We start from the raw sequence: 17,537 nt of genomic DNA, 5'->3' as shown, positions 1-17,537 counted from the left end.
AGTTTGCCTGTACTTTGTCAGCCTTCACTGAGCCCGAGAGTCCTGCAGATACTTCACTGAGTAACTAACAGTATAATAAACCCAATTCATCGTATTTGATTCAAAGGGTTCAGAGGAATGTGTAAGAGTTTTGCCATATCCCAGAGCCCAAGTTCCATCCCAGGGCTCAACATTTACACTGCAGCTAAACAGCTATGTAAGGCCAAGTCCCACAAGCCCAGTCAGCTGGCAAGGGCCAGGTGCAGGGTTTTAACTGCAGTGCAGACATACCCGTAATTTCCATCCTCCTCTTCCAGCACTCTTCCCCACTTTCTGTTTTCTTGATCATGATGCACAGCACTCATCAAGCCCATGATGTTTTGAGGGACAACTGCAAGAACTGGGCTTGTTTAGTTTAGAAAAGAGAAGACTTAGAGTGGAGATGATAGCGGTTGTCAAGTATCTCAAAGAGGGTGACAAGGAGGAGGGAGAAAAATTGTTCTCCTTGGCCTCTGAGGATAGGACGAGGAGCAATGGGCTTAAACTGCAGCAAGGATGATTTAGATTAAAACATTAAGAAAAACTTCCTGTCAGGGTAGTTAAACACTGGAATAAACTGCCTAGGGAGATTGTGGAATCTCCATCGCTGGAGATATTTAAGAGGAGGTTAGACAGATACCTGTGGGCGATGGTGTAGATGGTGTTTGGTCCTGCCAAAAGGGCAGGGAACTGGACTCAATGATCTCTTGAGGTCCCTTCCAGGTCTAGTGTTCTGTGATCTGAGCATCATCATTGACACGGGCTTCTCCCTTGGTCCTCACAGTCCAACTACATTTAAAAAAAATGTTTCAGATTCTTTCTATATAGCCTCTTTAAGATCTGGTCTTTCTTATCCATGCACGCAGGGCTAACTCCCTTGCAGGCTCTCAGGTTCCTTCCTGATTATTGTACTATCCTTTTCTGGTCTTACAAATGTGATCCTTCCCCACTCACATCCATGCAGAATGTGGCTACAAGAATCATTTTTCTAGCCTATTCCTCTGACCATGCCCCACCTCACTGTATATGCCTCCACCCTGCTGGCATAGTTTGCCTACCCTAGCTATTATCTCTCATTCGATACGAAAAAGTTATTTCCCACTTGTGATTAGCCCCCGAGGAACCACTTGTACAAGGACTACTGCTCCTCAGGGGCTGGTCTCAGCAGCAGGCGGAGGTGCACGTTCTCCTCTCCCAAGCGATGCTTTCCAGTCTGGGCCTACTCATCAACACCAGCAAATCAATCCTTCTGCCCACTCAGAAGATCGAATTCATAGGCGCTGTCCTGGATGCCCCCTAGGCTTAGGCACTCCTACCTGAGCAGCCATTTGTGGCTATGTCACAACTAATAGTTAGTCGCCAACTTTCCTACAACCACAGCCAGACAGTGTCTCCAGCTCCTGGGACATAGGATGTTGTTCCGTTTGCCAGGCTCCACCTCCAGCCTTTACAGTCATGGGTGGTGTTGGTGTAGCCGACTCGTGACAGACTTGATGTACTGGTGATGCTGCATGTCATCAAGGCTCTTTACTGGTGGTTAGACCCTCAAGCTTGGGTCTGAGTCCTTTTCCAAGCTCCGCAGCCCATGCTCACTCTCCACACCGTATCTGCTTTGGACTGAGGAGCACACCTTGAGGATCCCATGACCCAGGAATTGTGGATCAAGGAGGAGTTTTCTCTTCACGTCAATGTCCCTGAATTTAGGGCAGTCCATTTTAGCATACCAGGCATTCCTGCCCCACCTCCGAGGCTAATGCATAGCAGTCACAATGACAGACAATGCAACCACCACATTTCTCCCTCATTCATAAGCAATTTAGGACAAGGGGACAATCTTTGTCAGGTCTCTATACACAGCACAGTACAACAGGGCGCAGTCCTGTGAGTTCAGCACTGATCCAAGAAAAGCATCATCTGCTGTATCAACAGCTTGACTTCAGGGTTTTATTTGGCTCTTTCCCATCTAGAAACTAACCATTCCTGCCATTTCTTAGGTTGTAGTCTTAGATCGCAGCTGTAGTTTGTGATAAAAGATAATGTAATGCACCCTATAAAAGAGCCGTGTTGGAGTGTGAACTGCTTAATAAAGAGATTTTTTTGTATCTGTTCTCTGAACAGAACTAGTTCTAACAATGTCTGCCATCAGGAAATGGATAGCATATGCATAATCTTTTTTCCCTCTGGCCCATCTGATTATGGTGAATGCCTGCACTAGTAGCAGTCAATATTAGTTCAAACTCATGCAGCAGTTGGAACCAGGGACATTTATTTCTACATTATCTTTCATGTAACCCAACTGGGAAATTTCCAACAAACAGCAAAAGCAACACTGGAAAAAATTAAATTTGAAACCAGTTAGTCCCTCCACCTGTGGCCACACTGGGCATTACAACACTTATAGAAGGTGGTCATGGGCTCATCCGCTGATCTTGTCTGAATCTGCATGAAGTAGGCTCGAGGATGCTCACACTTGGGACAGGGCTCTGCAAAAAACAGAACTAGAGTGAGTACAGATCCCACCGCTAACAAAGCACTTGTGTTCTGCCAGGGGAACTCACCTCAAGGGCCGCTCCACCTGCGGAGCTAGAATTTGGCTGGCTCCAGGAGAGGAGAGGATATGGGTCAATGGCCCTGGGGGGCGGGGGGGGGGGATCATTTTTCATGCTAGAAGGGGGCCAAGGACTGGCCTGCTGGCGGTTCTGCTCCGGCTCAGGCACCCCCTGCCAGCCGGGTTCGCTGCCCAGCCAGGCTCAGGGGGACGTGGTGCTCACCTGCCGTGGAGTCCACGTTCTCCCAGGCTGCGGAGCCACCCAGAACGTCGTCCACCTCCTTCAGCTTCGGGTACTTGCGGCTGCTCACCTGCGGGGAACAGGATCTGAGGCGCTGCCCCGTGCCCAGCCCCCAGCCGGATTTGGCCTGGGGGGAGGAGCCTCAGCCACCTCCGTCCGCCCCGCCCCCCAGCAACTAGCTCCACCCACTCCGGGCTCTAGCCCCGCCCCCTGCAGTGCCCCTCGGGTCCCCACGCTCCCGGGCTCTGACCGGGCGGCAGCAGGGGGCGCTGCCGGCGGGGGGGGGGGTGGTCACCTTGCGCGTGACGTTGCGCACGTAGGGACACGTGGTGCAGGCGAAGCGGTGGCACCTCGCGCCTTCCTCGGCCACCAGCACGTTCCCGCAGGTCGGGCAGAACAGCAGCATTTCCGCTTCCGGGTCACGTCGCGGCCCAGCCTCTTTCTTTGTCCGGGTCACGGGCCGCCGCAGGCCGCGATGGCGGAGCTGGGCCCCGGCCCCGGCCCCGAGGAGGAGGAGGAGCTGGCGCACGCCGAGGTGCTCGAGCTCTTCCAGGAGGGGCTGGCCCGCCTCGTGCAGGACCCGCTGCTCTGCGACCTGCCCGTGCAGGTACCGGCCCGGCCCTGGGCGTTACTAAGCGGCAGTGCGCGGGGGGGGGGGCGTGTCCAGAGATTCCCCGTCACGTGACTCTGGGAGGGGCGACTCCCGAGGAGGGGGCGGGGGAGTCGAAGTTGGTTGCGGGAGCGGGGGGCGGGGAAGGCTCTGGAGAGGGGGGTGTGGATGGGGGGTGTGACGTAGGACCGGGGTGGGGGGGTGCAGGTGAGAGGCCAGAGCCCCCGGCTGCAGGTGTCAGGCTCCGGGAGTCACGCTGGGCTCGGGGGAGCGCGGTGCGCTGGGTGGTTTATCCGCCCGTCTCTTCCCGGCCAGGTCACCGTGGAGGAGATCAATTCCCAGATCGCGCTGGAGTACGGCCAGGCCATGACTGTGCGGGTGTGCAAGGCGGATGACGAAGTGATGCGTAAGGGCTGCAGCGCACAGGTCCCCCCCCCTGCGCCGTTTGTTGGGAGCAGGGGTGGGAATCTCTCTGGGTGTTTTTATGCTGCAATAAAATGCCCACAGTATTGAGGCAGTTGCCTCTGGCTTGCCAGGCTGAGGCTGTGTAGCTAAAAATTGCAACGTAGACATTTAAGCTCAGAGTGGAGTACGTGCTACAAGACCTGCATCTCTGGTGCATGCGTGCGCGCTGGATACTCATGCTATGGGCCTTTTATTGCAGTGTGGATGTACCGTCCAAGATCACATGTATGCTTTAAGTACACATTTGTCGTGTTAAATGACACATGCAGGGATGGTGGTAAATTGTGTCCCCTGCAAATCCTGGGCATTGAGCTCTGTAGCCTTGGTCAGGTAGAAGCTAGAGTGGGAACAGGGGGCACATAGCCTGCGTAGTAGCTGGCAGTTAAGACCTAGGTGCTGAACTGGTGTGGGCCGCCTCCAGCTGAAGCCTGGCTAAGATGGGCTCAGATCTGGGGAGAACATTGAGACCAAGGTTAGTTCCTGCATTTTTCTTTTGCTGCTTGATCTAGTACAGTGATGCTCAGTCCACAACTCACAGGTAGGTTTCACCTTTAGCCTGGTGCTCTTCAAGGCTCCCTTCCAGAGTGCCTCGAATCAGCTGATCCACAGAGCTGGAGGGATGGTGTCCCTCCCAGAATTGTAAGGAACAGCTGATTGGTGGCACCGTGGCTGGGAGGGAGGGACCCCCTGTCCCCCTCTTCCCCAGCTGCAAACAGCTGATTGGAGGAACAGGGCTAGGTGAACTCAGAACAAACTCAAGGGAGGCGATCTCTTCTTCATATTGACACTGGCACAAGGGTTGTGGATACAAGGGATGTTGTAAATAGCATTGCCCTGGTGACTGGCGATGGGACACCTGGAGGATTACCAAGGAAGGGCCAGAACAACCCCTCTCCACCCAAGGCCCTACCCCCTGACCATGCCTCTTCCCCAAGCAATGTGGCCTGGGGGATGAGCGAGGCAGGCCCTCGCAGCAGGGGGGTCTCACACACCAGCAGTGGTGGAGGAAGCAAAGCAGCATGGCCCTAACTCGCTCTGCTCCCCGGCCACCTCGCGCCTCTTCTCACCAGCAAATGAAAGAAGCAGTCCCATCCCTCCCCTGAGCAAACTGAGGCTGCTTGCTCCGCTTTCCCCACCACAGCCAGTGAGTGCAGCAGAGGCCAGATCCTGCTAGACCCACCCCCACCCCCTGAGGCTCTCGTCCCCTCCCAGCTGCTGTCTAGACCGTTGTCCCTCCCACCCATGTGTCACCCTTGGAGTGCACGGAAGGGGAAAAGTGTGGGCGGAAGGATCGAAATAAACAGTATGGTGCGCTCCATGGGGCACAGCCAGGTGACTGTCCTTTCCCTGTTAGCCGTGGTAGTGGTGCAGAATGCCAGCGTCCTGGACCTGAAGAAGGCCATCCAGCGATACGTGCAGCTGAAGCAGGAGCGGGAAGGGGGCATACAGCATATTAGCTGGTGAGCTGGGGGCTCCCCACAAGGGAAGGGGGCACTGTGGGCGATGTGCTGCCTCCTGACACTTCACTTTCTCCTGCAAGAAGGGGACTATAAGGCAGCAACCCCCACAATTCTTGCCTTTCAGAGACACGTAAATTCTGGCCCTAACGGGTTTAATCAAACCCACAGACAGCGCTGCACAGGGAGTCCCTTGTAAAGCTTTGGAGTCCAGGAAGGGTCTGAAATGCTGTGCTGCTCAGTCACTCTGCTCTGGGCTGACCTGTGACGGTGGAGCAGAGCGGCGGAAGGACGGGCCACACGCAGAGCAGAATTTCACCGCTTTCATAGCGGTAGCTCGGAGCAGCCCTTGCACTCGCTGAGTCGTGTTCTCTGCTGTCTCCTCTGTGCTGTCATCCTTATTCTCTAATCCAGAGGTGGGCGATGCGTTTTGGTGGGGGGCGGGCCGCACCAAGAATTTGGTAAGAGGACATCTTCTGTGAGATTGATGGAGGAGGTGCAGGGTCTTAGGTGGAGGCTAGCTAACAGTAGGGAGCTTGGGGTGCAGGAGAGGGTTCAGGGATTAGTGTACAGGGTTTGGGAGAGGGTATGGGTGCTAGGCAGAGGTGTACGGGGAGAGGGTTGTGGGGAAGGAGCGGTTTGGGTGCTGGAGGCAGTTTCTGGCCAGTAGGTACTTACCCTGGGTGGTGCCCAGGCAGGCTCCTTGCCTACCCCAGCGCCACTCAGGGCAGACAGCCATTGGAGCCATGAGCCGCTCTGAGCGCAGTTAGGGAGGGATCTTCATTTGCTGCCTCCCCTGCAAACAGGCAGCTCCCATAGGTCAGTTTCTGATGCTATTCTGGAGGTGGGGCAGCAAGCAAAGCCAGGGGTGGGATGCGCAGGCTCCTGCAGCTGGGCTGTCTGAGCAGCAGGGTGGGCAGGGAACCTGGCTGAGATTCCTGCTGTGCAGCTGGCCGGATCCAGCAGCTTAGCAGGCCAGATACAACCTGTAGGCCATATTTTGCCCCATGTGTTCCTGCTTTTCCTGTTGCTCTGCTAAGTCACTGAATTTTGCTTTTACAGGGCTTATATTTGGAGGACGTATCACTTAACTTTTGCTGGAGAGAAAATGACAGATGACAAAAAGAAGTTACGAGAGTAAGTGGCCTAGTTTTTCTTGCCTTCGCTGCGTCTGTAGGGACTAGGCTCTGGTCAGCGTTGTCAGTCTGCATGTCTGTGCCTATGGGGCTGGTCCTGTCCGTTTGATTCTGGTGAGATTTTCCGAGGGAAAGGTTGAAGAGTATGACGGCATTGCCCAGAGTGCTCCCACAATCGGTGTCATGGGCGTGTCTCTCCTTGGCCTGAACACAAGCAGGTTTCCTCTTTGGGGGATCTGATCAGCTGCCTCTTTAAAACAGTGTTCTTAGCTAACCACAGCGACAACCATTGAGCATAAGGGAGATTTTTCCAACCATAAACAGCCAGCACGTCGGTTGAGTCTCATCTGTGTGATGCTTCTCTGTACCAGTGATTAGTCAGGATTTCCAATGCAGTTACAGAAACAAAATAGAAGCTGCTTGTATGCTTCCAGCTGGCCCAGATCCTCCCATTCAAGTTCCCTCTTGTTCAGATTGTTCCCGTAAAACTGAGCTAGAGCCATTAAAACAAAAAAGCAATCAAGTAGCACTTTAAAGACTAACAAAATAATTTATGAGGTGATGAGTTTTCGTGGGACAGACCCACTTCTTCAGACCATAGCTATACCAGAACAGACTCAATATTTAATATTTAAGGCACAGAGAACCAAAAATTGTCAAGGTAGACTGCCTGGGGTGAAAGATTCACTCCCACCTATGATATGCCATTCCCAGAACCAACTTTCATGGTAATTAACAGGGCCCCAATTTGTCAGTGCCCACAGGATGTGCATTACCCTTTATTTCTGGGATAAAAGAGCAGTACCCCAAATGAGGGCCGGGCGCTTTGTTGCCAGGAGCACAGGTTCCAGCAGCCAACTACCATCTATATTGGCATTTTTGGGCACTGAAGCTTTGTTTGTGCAGGAGGGTGTTTTTTTCACACCCCTGAACAACTGCCTGACTTTACACTCCTGTGGGAAGCTCATCCGGGAGGGTGCAGAACACTGCACGGGTTGACCTGATGTTTTGAAGTCAACAAACCTTAAAGCCCAACAGAGCAGCCATGAGTCCTTTCTGGTGGTGAAAAGCTCTTTCCCCAATTGGTAGTTACCAGAGGAGCTCTGCCTTCCACAGGCTGTTGCTATTTAGAGCACACCAGTCCCAGCTGTGCCTGGTTTTTCCCAGATAAACATGCCAACAGATGAAGGTGGGCCTGAGGGAGTGAGCTCACTTGGAGCAGTTTGTTTGTGTGGCAGTGATGGGGCTGGGAGGGTAGAGATTAGCTGGGACCATGGGTAAGTCAGTCTGGGCTGTTTTACTTTCCTATGCTGTGATTGAAGTGGCAGCAAAGTGTCTGAGCTAAGAGGGGTGCAGGGAGCAGACCAAGGACAGAACCTGGGTGGGGTGAGTGTCACTGGTCCAGAGGCTAAAGGGAGAGGTAGGGTGGGGTAATGGGTGCAGATGATTTAGGTTACATGGGGTCTGTTGGTGGGGGCGCGGAACAGAGGGTTTAGGTTACGTGGGAGATGGGGACAGAGGGTTCCTGTTATGTGGGGTAGTGGCACGGGGGCACAGAGGAAGAGGCAGTGAAGAGCAGAAGGCTGCCAGGTGAGGAGGACCATGCAGGCTAGGAGCATAGGAGTTTCTGGGGATATAACAGCATCACTCTCTGCAGGTATGGCATCAGGAATCGGGATGAGGTGTGCTTTATAAAGAAGCTTCGAAACTGACCTGTAAGGTACGTCCTGAAGTTTCACACACGCTTTCCGTAAACCTGCGTCTTCCTGACGCAGAACCAGACTGCTCACGCTCAGTGACCAACGCTGCAACTCAGCACCTGGAGCGCTCCAGAGCTGTTGCTGTGTCCTAGTCGCGTGCAACCACTTGTCCCACTACATTTCCAGCTTTCGGGCAGGCAGATGTGCTCGGGTTAGGCACCGCTGCTGTTTCTGGTATGGGGGGGGTGGTTAATGACCTCTCCCAGGAGCATTTTACGGCTAATAATCTTCACTGAAGTAGCACTTTTAAGTCCTAGTCATTATGTTGTTTTATGCCAGGGACCACACACTTTTATATCATCCAAACCAGCCTTACGCACTACCCGTGTGGGGAACCAATACCAGAGGCATTACTGAGTGCACTGTTCCAACTCAGGTTGACCCAAGTGCAGCAGTTCTGGGGCTCTGCTGAAACTAGAGGGTTTGCAGGCAGACTGTTGTCACGGTAACTGGGAGGCTCAAGGGGACAGGCCTCAGTAATTTAACCTGAGTTGCACCCAGGTACTGAGTTTGAGGCCTTCATCACTCCTCGGCCTTTTGCTTTCTGGGTGCTCACAATCATAGGGGAGGAAATTTAGGCAACTTGCAATTCTTCAGCCAGGCAGCACTGTTACAGGCCTCCAGGGCAGAAGCTGACTCAGACCTCGAGAACAAATCCAGACACTAGATGACCAGCTTCATGGGCAGTGCAGGCAAAGATCTGACCGAAAAACAAGTGGCTTTCTCTCAGGCTGCTTCGCGGCGGGCTGATAATGGGGAGGCAACTGGGCAGAGAACACTCCTTTTAAACCCCTCCCTCACTTGCTTTGCTTCGATTCCACCATGCCCCAGAACCATGGAGCTGTTCTAACTTTCCTAATTCCCTACAAGTGAACGCTCGTTTCTGTGGGGGAAACAAGCCTGCAGCTCTGAGGAGGCCAGCGGAGTTCAAATCCATGTAGGCACACAACCAGAAGAAATGGAGGGGGCGGACATCTGTCTCCCTTCTCTAGGCTCATTTCAGTGCTGCTGAGGAGCAGGGCACCAGTGCTAGGGACAGGTTCTACCACAAGGTGGCACAGCACCCCTAAGCAGGAAGATGTAGCGTCCCCTGAAGAACTACAGGTCACGGAAGATTGTGGACAAGTTAATAGTTGAGAATTCTTTGGCAGTGTTTCATTTTCAACACTAACACGTGCACTGGGGGTGCATCCTGAACAGTGTGGGAGTCTGGCTGGCATTTAAACTGGGGTCAGCCTTGGCTAATTAAAGTCATGCACCTGACTCCATATACCTGCCTCTAGTGAAGTGAGCTGGTTTTCTGACTGGCACAGGAAGCAACAATCCTGCACCACCAGGCTGTTCCTCTAGGTACCTAACTGTAGTTACCCAGCTACAAAATTAGAGCTTGGCTGCCCCAGATGCTTGACTTGCCAAGGGTAACCATGAACAAAACAGCAACATATACCACCCTAAGTGCCCAGCTAGTGCATGAAGCCACTTGCCAGCCCAGCATGACCTATGGGAAGCATCAGCAGGATCTTAATTTCTAACTTTTTGATAAGTTCCAAACAAAGCATTGCCTCTGCCTGAAGATGACTTGCTCCAGCTTATTACTGCAGCGTCTTTCCAGCAGAGACACTTGTGGCATCTCAACTAGTAACTTGTCCACAATCTTCTGTTACCTGTAGTTCTTCAGGGGACACTACATCTTCCTGCTTAGGGGTGCTGTGCCACCTTGTGGTAGAACCTGTCCCTAGCACTGGTGCCCTGCTCCTCAGCAGCACTGAAATGAGCCTACAGACAGGAGACAGATGTCCTCCCCCTCCATTTCTTCTGGTTGTGTGCCTACATGGATTTGAACTCCGCTGGCCTCCTCAGAGCTGCAGGCTTGTTTCCCCCACAGAAACGAGCGTTCCCTTGTAGGGAATTAGGAAAGTTAGAACAGCTCCATGGTTCTGGGGCATGGTGGAATCAAAGCAAATCAAGTGAGGGAGCTGATGAAAATTCTCGTAGGCTGGTGTTTGAATGCGCTGCCCCCTCACTCTGCAGGACAAAGGGCAGCCTCTGCTGCTTTAGAGAGCCCTCGCTGTCTGCCAGAATGTGATGGCACCGTAGACTTAATCCTTTATTTCTAACTGTGCCTAATTTTTGCAGCTGTCCTAACCAGACTGCGGTCATGAGGAAACAAACTGAAGGAGTCCAGATGGCAGAGAGGCTTTATTCATCCTGAGCTACTGAGGTTAAACTGCTGTGGTGAAAGCAAAGAGCACTCCCCATAAAGGGTGGTGTGAAGCCTTGAGCCCCGCAGGCTGGAAGCCACTGAACAGCAAATAGAGAGCAAGCACACAGGCTGGACTGGACGGAAAACCCAGGTAGTTATTGCTTGCTTCCTGGGGGAGACAGGCAGGCTGTGATGGCCTTGGAACAGGTTTCTGTAAAAAGATGGGGCAGCTACTCCATGTTGCACAAAGCCAGCCTGTGTGTGTTTTAAATAAATGTAATAAAACGCATGAGATGGGACAGTCACTATTCATCCAGTTCTGAGGCAGCTGAATCACTACCCAGTCAGCTATGAGAACTCAGTGTTGGGTCGCACACGCTTGTCCCTCTTTGTGCAGGCTGGGCTCCACTTAGACCAAAACAGAAGCAGATTGCTGGCCAGTAAAATTGAAAAAAGTTGTAGAGGAACCGTGTTATACTAAGGACCAGTGTTCCCTGTAAGGTGGCCACCCAGCAGAGAGTCATCTGCGACCCAGCTGATCAGCAGAGTGACTACAACTGGTGGGGTGCATGTAACATTTATTCTGCATATGGACTGAAAAAAATAGGAGGAACATTGTGGAGAGTCTCAGCGATCCCTGAGGTGAGGAACTGTTGACAGATTCTCTACTGCCGTAGTCCCCAAACTTCTCAGGGTGTCACACCCCTCCTCTTTGCCCACCTGAAGACAGAGAAGGCAGCCCTGGCCAAAGGGGGATTCTCTCTCCCCACTTTGTGGGGGTTAGCCTGGGCCCAGCTGTGCTCCTCATCAGACTTCCAAGACACAGTGTGGGGACCTCTAAAGCCTAATGAAGAGAGAAGAAATTCATGACCTATAGGTAGAAAAGGCAGAAAAATAGGAAGTTAGTCAGTCCTAAAAGGGTCCATCAGATGCACCACCATAACCGGGGGAGGGGGAGGATAGAACCAGTAGTGGTAGACAATGGGACGCAAGCTGGGCAGGCGCTGAGTTACCAAAGAATTCTCTCCCAGCTGTCTGGCTGCTGCCTCTTTGCCTGCATGTTCAGTGCCTGCGTGGCCGTATTTAGGGCAGGAAGGATTTTTCCTACAGGTCAGACTGGCAGTAAACCTGGGGATTCTTTAGAATCATAGAACACTAGGACTGGAAGGGACCTCGAGAGGCCATCGAGTCCAGCCCCCTGCCCTCATGGCAGGACCAAGCACTTTCTAGACCATCCCTGAAAGCCACCTGTCTAACCTCTTCTTAAATAGCTCCAGTGATGGAGATTCTACCACCTCCCTTGGCAATTCGTTCCAGTGTTTGATCACCCTGACAGTTAGGAACTTATGTCCAACCTGAACCTCCCCTGCTGCAATTTAAGTCCATTGCCTCTTGTTCTATCCTCAGAGGCAAGGAAGAACAAGTTCCCTCCCTCTGCCTTATCGACACCCTTTTAGATACCTGAAAACTGCTATCATGTCCCCCCTCAATCTTCTCTTTTCCAAACTAAACAAGCCCAATTCTTTCAGCCTTTCTTCATAGGTCACATTCTCTAAACCTTTGATCATTCTCGTTGCTCTCCTCTAGACCCTCTCCAATTTCTCCACATCCTCCCTGAACTGCGGTGCCCAGAACTGGACACAATACTCCAGCTGAGGCCTAACCAACGCAGAGTAGAGCAGGAAAATGACTTCTCGTGTCTTGTTCACAACACACCTGTTAATGCATCCTAGAATCACGTTTGCTTTTTTTGCAACAGCATCACACTGTTGACTCATTTAGCTTGTGGTCCACTATAACCACTAGATCCCTTTCTGCTGTACTCATGCCTAGGCAGTCCTTTCCCATTCTGCATGTGTGACACTGATTGTTCCTTCCTAAGTGGAGCACTTTGCATTTGTCCTGATTAAACTTCATCCTGTTTACCTCCGCCCATTTCTCCAGTTTATCCAGATCCTTTTGAATTATGAACCTATCCTCCAAAGAAGTTGCAACCCCTCCCAGCTTGGGATCATCTGCAAACTTAATAAGCGTACTTTCTATGTCAATATCTAAATCATTAATGAAGATATTGAACAGAACCAGTCCTAAAACAGACCCCTGCGGAAGCCCACTAGTTACACGTTTCCAGCAGGACTGAAAACCATTAACTACTCTCTGGGTACGGTTATCCAGCCAGTTGTTCACCCACCTTATAGTAGCCCCATCTAAGTTGTATGTGTCTTTAGTCTTCCTCTGCAACATGGGGCTCAGGTCAGGTGCAGGTTTAACCTAGTACAGTGGATCTCAGTGTGGTTGGTGGCCATCTTGCTGGGGGCCATGGGCTCAGGACTTCCTACCCCCACACCAAGGGGAGCCCACCCTGGCTCACCAGACCTCCAGCCCCCCCTTATGTTATAGCTGTGTATGTTTTTATGCTACAATAGACTAATATGAGTAATTTAATATTTTAGAGATAAGCCAATGCATTTTGTTGTCACGACTGGCGGTCCACAGAAAGGTTTGCATTAAGCAGGAATGATTTTGGTTTTTTCCCCATAATTGGAGATTCACATCTCCTAGAACTGGAAGGGACCTCAGGAGGCCATCTAGTCCAGTCCCCTGCCCTCTTGGCAGGACCAAGCACCATCCCTGACATCTACTTGCCCCAATCCCTAAGTGGCCTCCAAGGATTGAGCTCACAACCCCAGGTTTAGCAGGCCAATGCTCACTGAGCTAGCCCGGGCCAAAAAGGTTTGAGAACCACTGCTCTTGTGTAAAGGGGAGATCTCTGTAACCTGAAGTCTTTAAATCAGACTACAGTTAATATATGGACAGGTGTGTAGGAGTATCAAGTACAACAGGCAAGTTAAGCAGTTGAGGTGAAGGAAGCAAATGGGCCTGTCTCAGCAGGAGTATGGGTGAGCCTAACAACAAGCAGCTGCTGGTATTTATCACGCTGATTTCACATACATACCCCAACTTGTCCTACTGCCAAGAAAGCTCAAGGCTTAGCCCGCAAACTGCCATGAAGAATTCATTGTGGCACCTACCCTACTGAAACCCTAAAAATGGAACCTCATACTACAGCCACAGGGAAAGGACATGGCCAGCAGGTAGCTGAGGCTGAACATGCTTAGGATAAAGCAAACAAATGTAGCCATAGACTGCAGAACAGTTAGCAGTAGCTAAAACGCTACCTTTCCATTTAATCACCACCTTAGCAGTAGTAAACAAATCTGGTTAAAAATGTAGTATTAAAGTAGTGTAATAAAAATATGGCAGCAGAAAAGGTTCAATAAATTGAACAAGGCACAGTTGTTCTGTTTTCAGAAAATGTGCAGGTCTTCTGAGATAAGGCAAAACAGGTCTGCCAAGTGCTGACAAGACAGTTTAAATTAACCATGGCCGGGGTTAGATGTGTAACGGGATGAGAGGTTTTGTCCACATGGAACTGGCACAGCAAATGCAAAGACAGTCCAACTCCAGGACCCGCTCGAGAAGCCCGTCTTTGCCCGTCAGTGGAGCTGTGCGTCTAGGTCGTATTTCTCACAGAACTTGTCTGTGAATGGAATACATGTGAGGAACTCACACCATTCACACTTAATTGGATAGAAATAGAACAGAATCACGAGTCCTGAGAAGAGTCCAATGAAGATGAGCTGGAACACTATAATCTGGCATCGCTTCCGATATAAATCAAACTTCCCAAAGCTAATGTACGGCAGGAAGGCAAAGGACAAGAAGAGGCCACTGATGAATCCTGAAATGTGGGCAAAGTTATCAATCCAAGGCAGGAGGCCAAAGGCAAAGAGGAAGAGCACCACAGCCAACAGCTTGAAGAGGGCCCTCCACGGCCGTGCCAGGATCTGCCAGCTCTGGAAGAGCTCCACGAAGAGACATGCCAAGATTCCAAACTGGGATCCCGCAGGGCCCACCTGCAGGAAGAGGACGACACAGGTTATGGAGAGTGAAAGCAGAGCAAACCAGCCCTGCTACTGAATGCTTCTACAGGGTCTCACTTTCACAGGTGTGTCTCGCTATCTGTTCCATTTCTGTGACACTGAGAAACTGCTTAATTGAGTCAGCCGCTAGTGGGAGAGCCGTTTGCAACGAGCAAAGATGTACCTCCTAAGCTAAATACTGTAATACCTTGTGGGCATTAGTTATGAATGCCCACACTGGGTCAGACCAAAGGCCCATCTAGCCCAGTATCCTGTCTTCCAACAGTGGCCAATACCAGGTGCCCCAGAGGAAGGAACAGAGCAGGTTATCATCAAGTGATCCATCCCTTCTAGCCTATTCCCAGCTTCTGATAAACAGGCTAGGGCCACTGTCCCTGCCCATCCTGTCTTAACAGCCCTGCTAAATTCCCACTCCAAGTAGATCAATTTCATGGCCATAGGATTTTAAAAATCTCAAGTTTCATTATTTCAGCTGTTCACATCTGGAATTTCACATGTTGTGATTATAGGGTCCTGGCACACAAAGGAGTTGTGGGAAGTTGCAAAGTTACTGTAGGGGGAGTTGTGGTCCTGCTACCTTTATTTCTGAGCTGGGCAGCTGGCGAGCAGTGGCTGCTGCCGGGAGCCTGTAAGGGTAGCAATTCCCTAGCATGCCATCCTGACTTCTGTGCTGCTGAAGGCAGAGCTACTGCCAGCCCCGTGCTAGAAGGGCTGGCATGCTAGGGTATTGCCACCCTTACTTCTGTGCTGCTGCTGTTGGTGTGGGGGTGTGTGGCGCAGCCTTCAAAGTTGAGTGCCTGGCTAGCAGCCACCGCTCTTTGGCCACGCAGCACAGAAGTGAGGGTGACTGCTGCCACCAGTGGTCCCTGTAAACTGAACACTTGGGCAGCCACCCAGGCGAGATTTGCATGCGGCCCAGCTAATCAGCAAGGCGCTCGCAGCCGGCAGCGTGTGTTCTACTGGTGGTGCACATTCACAAATGCTGTGTGGACATAAAATTTATTCCACAGATGAGTAGAACATTGACCACCCCCATCCCCCTGCAACTCTAGTTTTGGGCCAGGAGCCCAGCTAGAGAGAAGTTAGTCTCCTCTGCAAAACCTGGAGAGCCCTGGGTAAAGCACGCACCAGACTAGATTTCATGGTCTCCGGCGTTCTTCAGGCTGTTAATTTGGTCGTGCCCTAGCTATGAAGCTCAGTCTCAGCCCAGTGAGAGATCTAATTCACCTGAAAGGGCAAGACCTGCTGAGTGTCTGGAGTGCTCTGGGGATTTTATGGCTCAGCAGCTGAACCGGCTGGTCAGCCACCAATGGTGCTGACCTCTGTGTCACAGGCCAGGGGAATGCAGAGATGGCTCATGACAAGAAACAGCAGCAGACGCTTGAGCACCAGGAGCAGTCATCCCTTTCCTCCTCCAACCAGTGTCTGCAAAGGAGGATCTGGGCCACTTGGCATCCCAGACCTTCTCCAAGGGCCCCAACCTGAGCAGTGCCTAACTGGAGGTGGGTGTGTTAGGGCTGGATGAGGTATGAGTTAGTTCTCCCAGCAGGTAACGGGGCCGGCTCCCCTGCTGGAGACCTACCTCTGCTCTGTAAGGCAGAAATATTGCACTGGCGAGGTTCCCGGTGATGCCGCTGAGCAGGTAGATGATGGAGATGCGATGCCAGCCTGCCAGTTTTTCCAAGTCTCGCAGGACGGTCATCTGGAAACAGACTGAAACCAGGCAGTGCAGGATCCTACCAAACAGGAACACCAGAGCTGAGGCAGCGGCTACTAAGGTCCTGTGCAGTCCTACTCTGCAATCCCTGCCCCAGCTCGCCCCTAGCCTGCCTCCCGCATGCACCTCAGTCCATGGCCCCGGCAAGCCTCTGGGCCAAAGTTACTTACCTAAGGTGCAGAGGAGACTGACCCCTGCTGTGCACATCCTGTAACGCAGCCAAGCAGGGGTAACCATTCTCCACCCCCTGCAGGGAACCCATGGGTGGCCCCAGCCCCACTGCCTGAAATGGCCAATTCTGCTTTGCCTTTGCAGTGAGACTTACCCAGCGTGGAGGAAGAGGGAGAGCCAGAGGCGGTAGAACTGGTCAGGAATCTCTGGGTTTAGGAAGGGCAGGAGGCCACAAACATCATCCATGCAGTGCACCTAACACAGAGAGCTAGGTCAGCTGGAAGCCATGCTGTAGGCAGTGGTGGTGGCTGCTGGGTGCTGTATTTGCCCTGTACTTGAGCCAGGACAGTGCCCTGCCAGAGGCTGAGGCCTCCAGATTGGCAGCGTGAGGCCTGACAAGGGGCTGAGAGGGGCATAAGGCCGTGAATGCCTCTGTTTCAGAGGCTGCAAGGTCAGATGGGAACAGTGATTATCTAGTCTAACCCCTGTATGACACAGGCCAGGGAAGTGCCCCAGAATCCTTCCTCCTTAGAGAAGCATCCCCTCCACCTGACCTGCAGGAAGCTGTTCCAATTAAATCCGTTCGAACCGTACACCTTGTAGGCAGTCTGCATTTGTATCGTTGGGACTGCATTCGAACTTTCTCTGCTAGACTGAAGAGCCCATTGGGAAATGCCAAAGAGGCAATTACAGACTAAGAACTCCTTGAGACAACCACTGCACGGATGGTTTTCCGGTTGCTCTTCTCTGCAACCTCTAATTTAGCAACACCCTTCCTGAGCTGTGGACGTACCTGGGAGCAGAGCGTTGCCTCCTCGTGGAAATAGCCCCTCATGAAATCACAGTACTCCCGGGATGTTATTTCACACCTGGGACGGGGGAGAAAATAGTAAGATTCATTTGTTTTTTTCAGGTGCCCCTGGTGCCTCTTGAAAGCAGCGTTCCCCTGCAAGCCTCTGTCCACTCACACGGAGTGCAGGCCCAAAGGGCACCACAATGCACAGGATTCAGAGGTCTGCTTCCTAGCACTGCTACAGTCTCTCGCTGCCACGGCATGTGTGTCGTCCTTTCTGCTGCCAGAGAAAGGCTGTGAGCAATTGTCCTAGCAAACGGAGCCCTCACCAGCATCTCCCCCAACCCATCCGTAATCATCAACCACAGCTCCAAGTCTCACCCACCAGGGGTTGCTGCCCAAACTGACTGACGCACTGGGCTGCTCTGAGGCAGCGCAGAAGCTGACTTGTGCTGCCCTTCCTTTTCTGTCTGG

The 17,537-nt window shown here is 52.1% G+C and overlaps 3 protein-coding genes across 12 annotated transcripts in view; 1 reads left to right on the top strand and 2 right to left on the bottom strand.

Annotated features, from left to right (window-relative positions):
- Nucleotides 1-2,080: 2,080 nt before the first annotated feature.
- Nucleotides 2,081-3,233, bottom strand: POLR3K (RNA polymerase III subunit K). Its single transcript, XM_075010422.1, has 3 exons — nucleotides 3,103-3,233; nucleotides 2,790-2,877; nucleotides 2,081-2,501 (listed from the first exon to the last, which is right to left on the bottom strand). Exons 1-3 carry the CDS (start codon nucleotides 3,211-3,213, stop codon nucleotides 2,374-2,376), a joined length of 327 nt encoding a protein of 108 aa, XP_074866523.1. The 5' UTR covers nucleotides 3,214-3,233; the 3' UTR covers nucleotides 2,081-2,373.
- Nucleotides 3,234-3,281: 48 nt separating this feature from the next.
- SNRNP25 (small nuclear ribonucleoprotein U11/U12 subunit 25) lies at nucleotides 3,282-10,737 on the top strand. The gene is made up of 6 exons (XM_075010423.1): nucleotides 3,282-3,414; nucleotides 3,733-3,823; nucleotides 5,237-5,342; nucleotides 6,402-6,476; nucleotides 8,133-8,195; nucleotides 10,372-10,737. The coding sequence occupies exons 1-5, from the start codon at nucleotides 3,283-3,285 to the stop codon at nucleotides 8,185-8,187; spliced, it is 459 nt and encodes a 152-aa protein (XP_074866524.1). The 5' UTR covers nucleotide 3,282; the 3' UTR covers nucleotides 8,188-8,195; nucleotides 10,372-10,737.
- A 2,831-nt stretch (nucleotides 10,738-13,568) lies between these two features.
- The window catches only part of RHBDF1 (rhomboid 5 homolog 1), a 77,561-nt gene continuing 73,592 nt past the window's right edge, over nucleotides 13,569-17,537 (bottom strand). For 6 of the 10 annotated variants that reach the window (XM_075010386.1, XM_075010392.1, XM_075010387.1 and 3 more), the window contains 4 exons: nucleotides 17,064-17,139; nucleotides 16,425-16,525; nucleotides 15,965-16,118; nucleotides 13,569-14,355 (listed from right to left, as the gene is read on the bottom strand). In XM_075010386.1, coding sequence (XP_074866487.1) covers nucleotides 13,936-14,355; nucleotides 15,965-16,118; nucleotides 16,425-16,525; nucleotides 17,064-17,139 — 751 coding nt within the window. In that variant the 3' untranslated portion in view covers nucleotides 13,569-13,935. The remainder of the gene's footprint in view (nucleotides 14,356-15,964; nucleotides 16,119-16,424; nucleotides 16,526-17,063; nucleotides 17,140-17,537) is intronic. The other 4 variants (XM_075010393.1, XM_075010397.1, XM_075010395.1 and 1 more) reach the window with 3 other exon arrangements.

Source organism: Carettochelys insculpta, chromosome 16 (genome assembly GCF_033958435.1).
Source record: "Carettochelys insculpta isolate YL-2023 chromosome 16, ASM3395843v1, whole genome shotgun sequence".
Taxonomy (NCBI): domain Eukaryota; kingdom Metazoa; phylum Chordata; order Testudines; family Carettochelyidae; genus Carettochelys; species Carettochelys insculpta.
The sequence above is the reverse complement of the archived record's forward strand: the minus strand, read 5'-3'. Positions and strand labels throughout refer to the sequence as shown.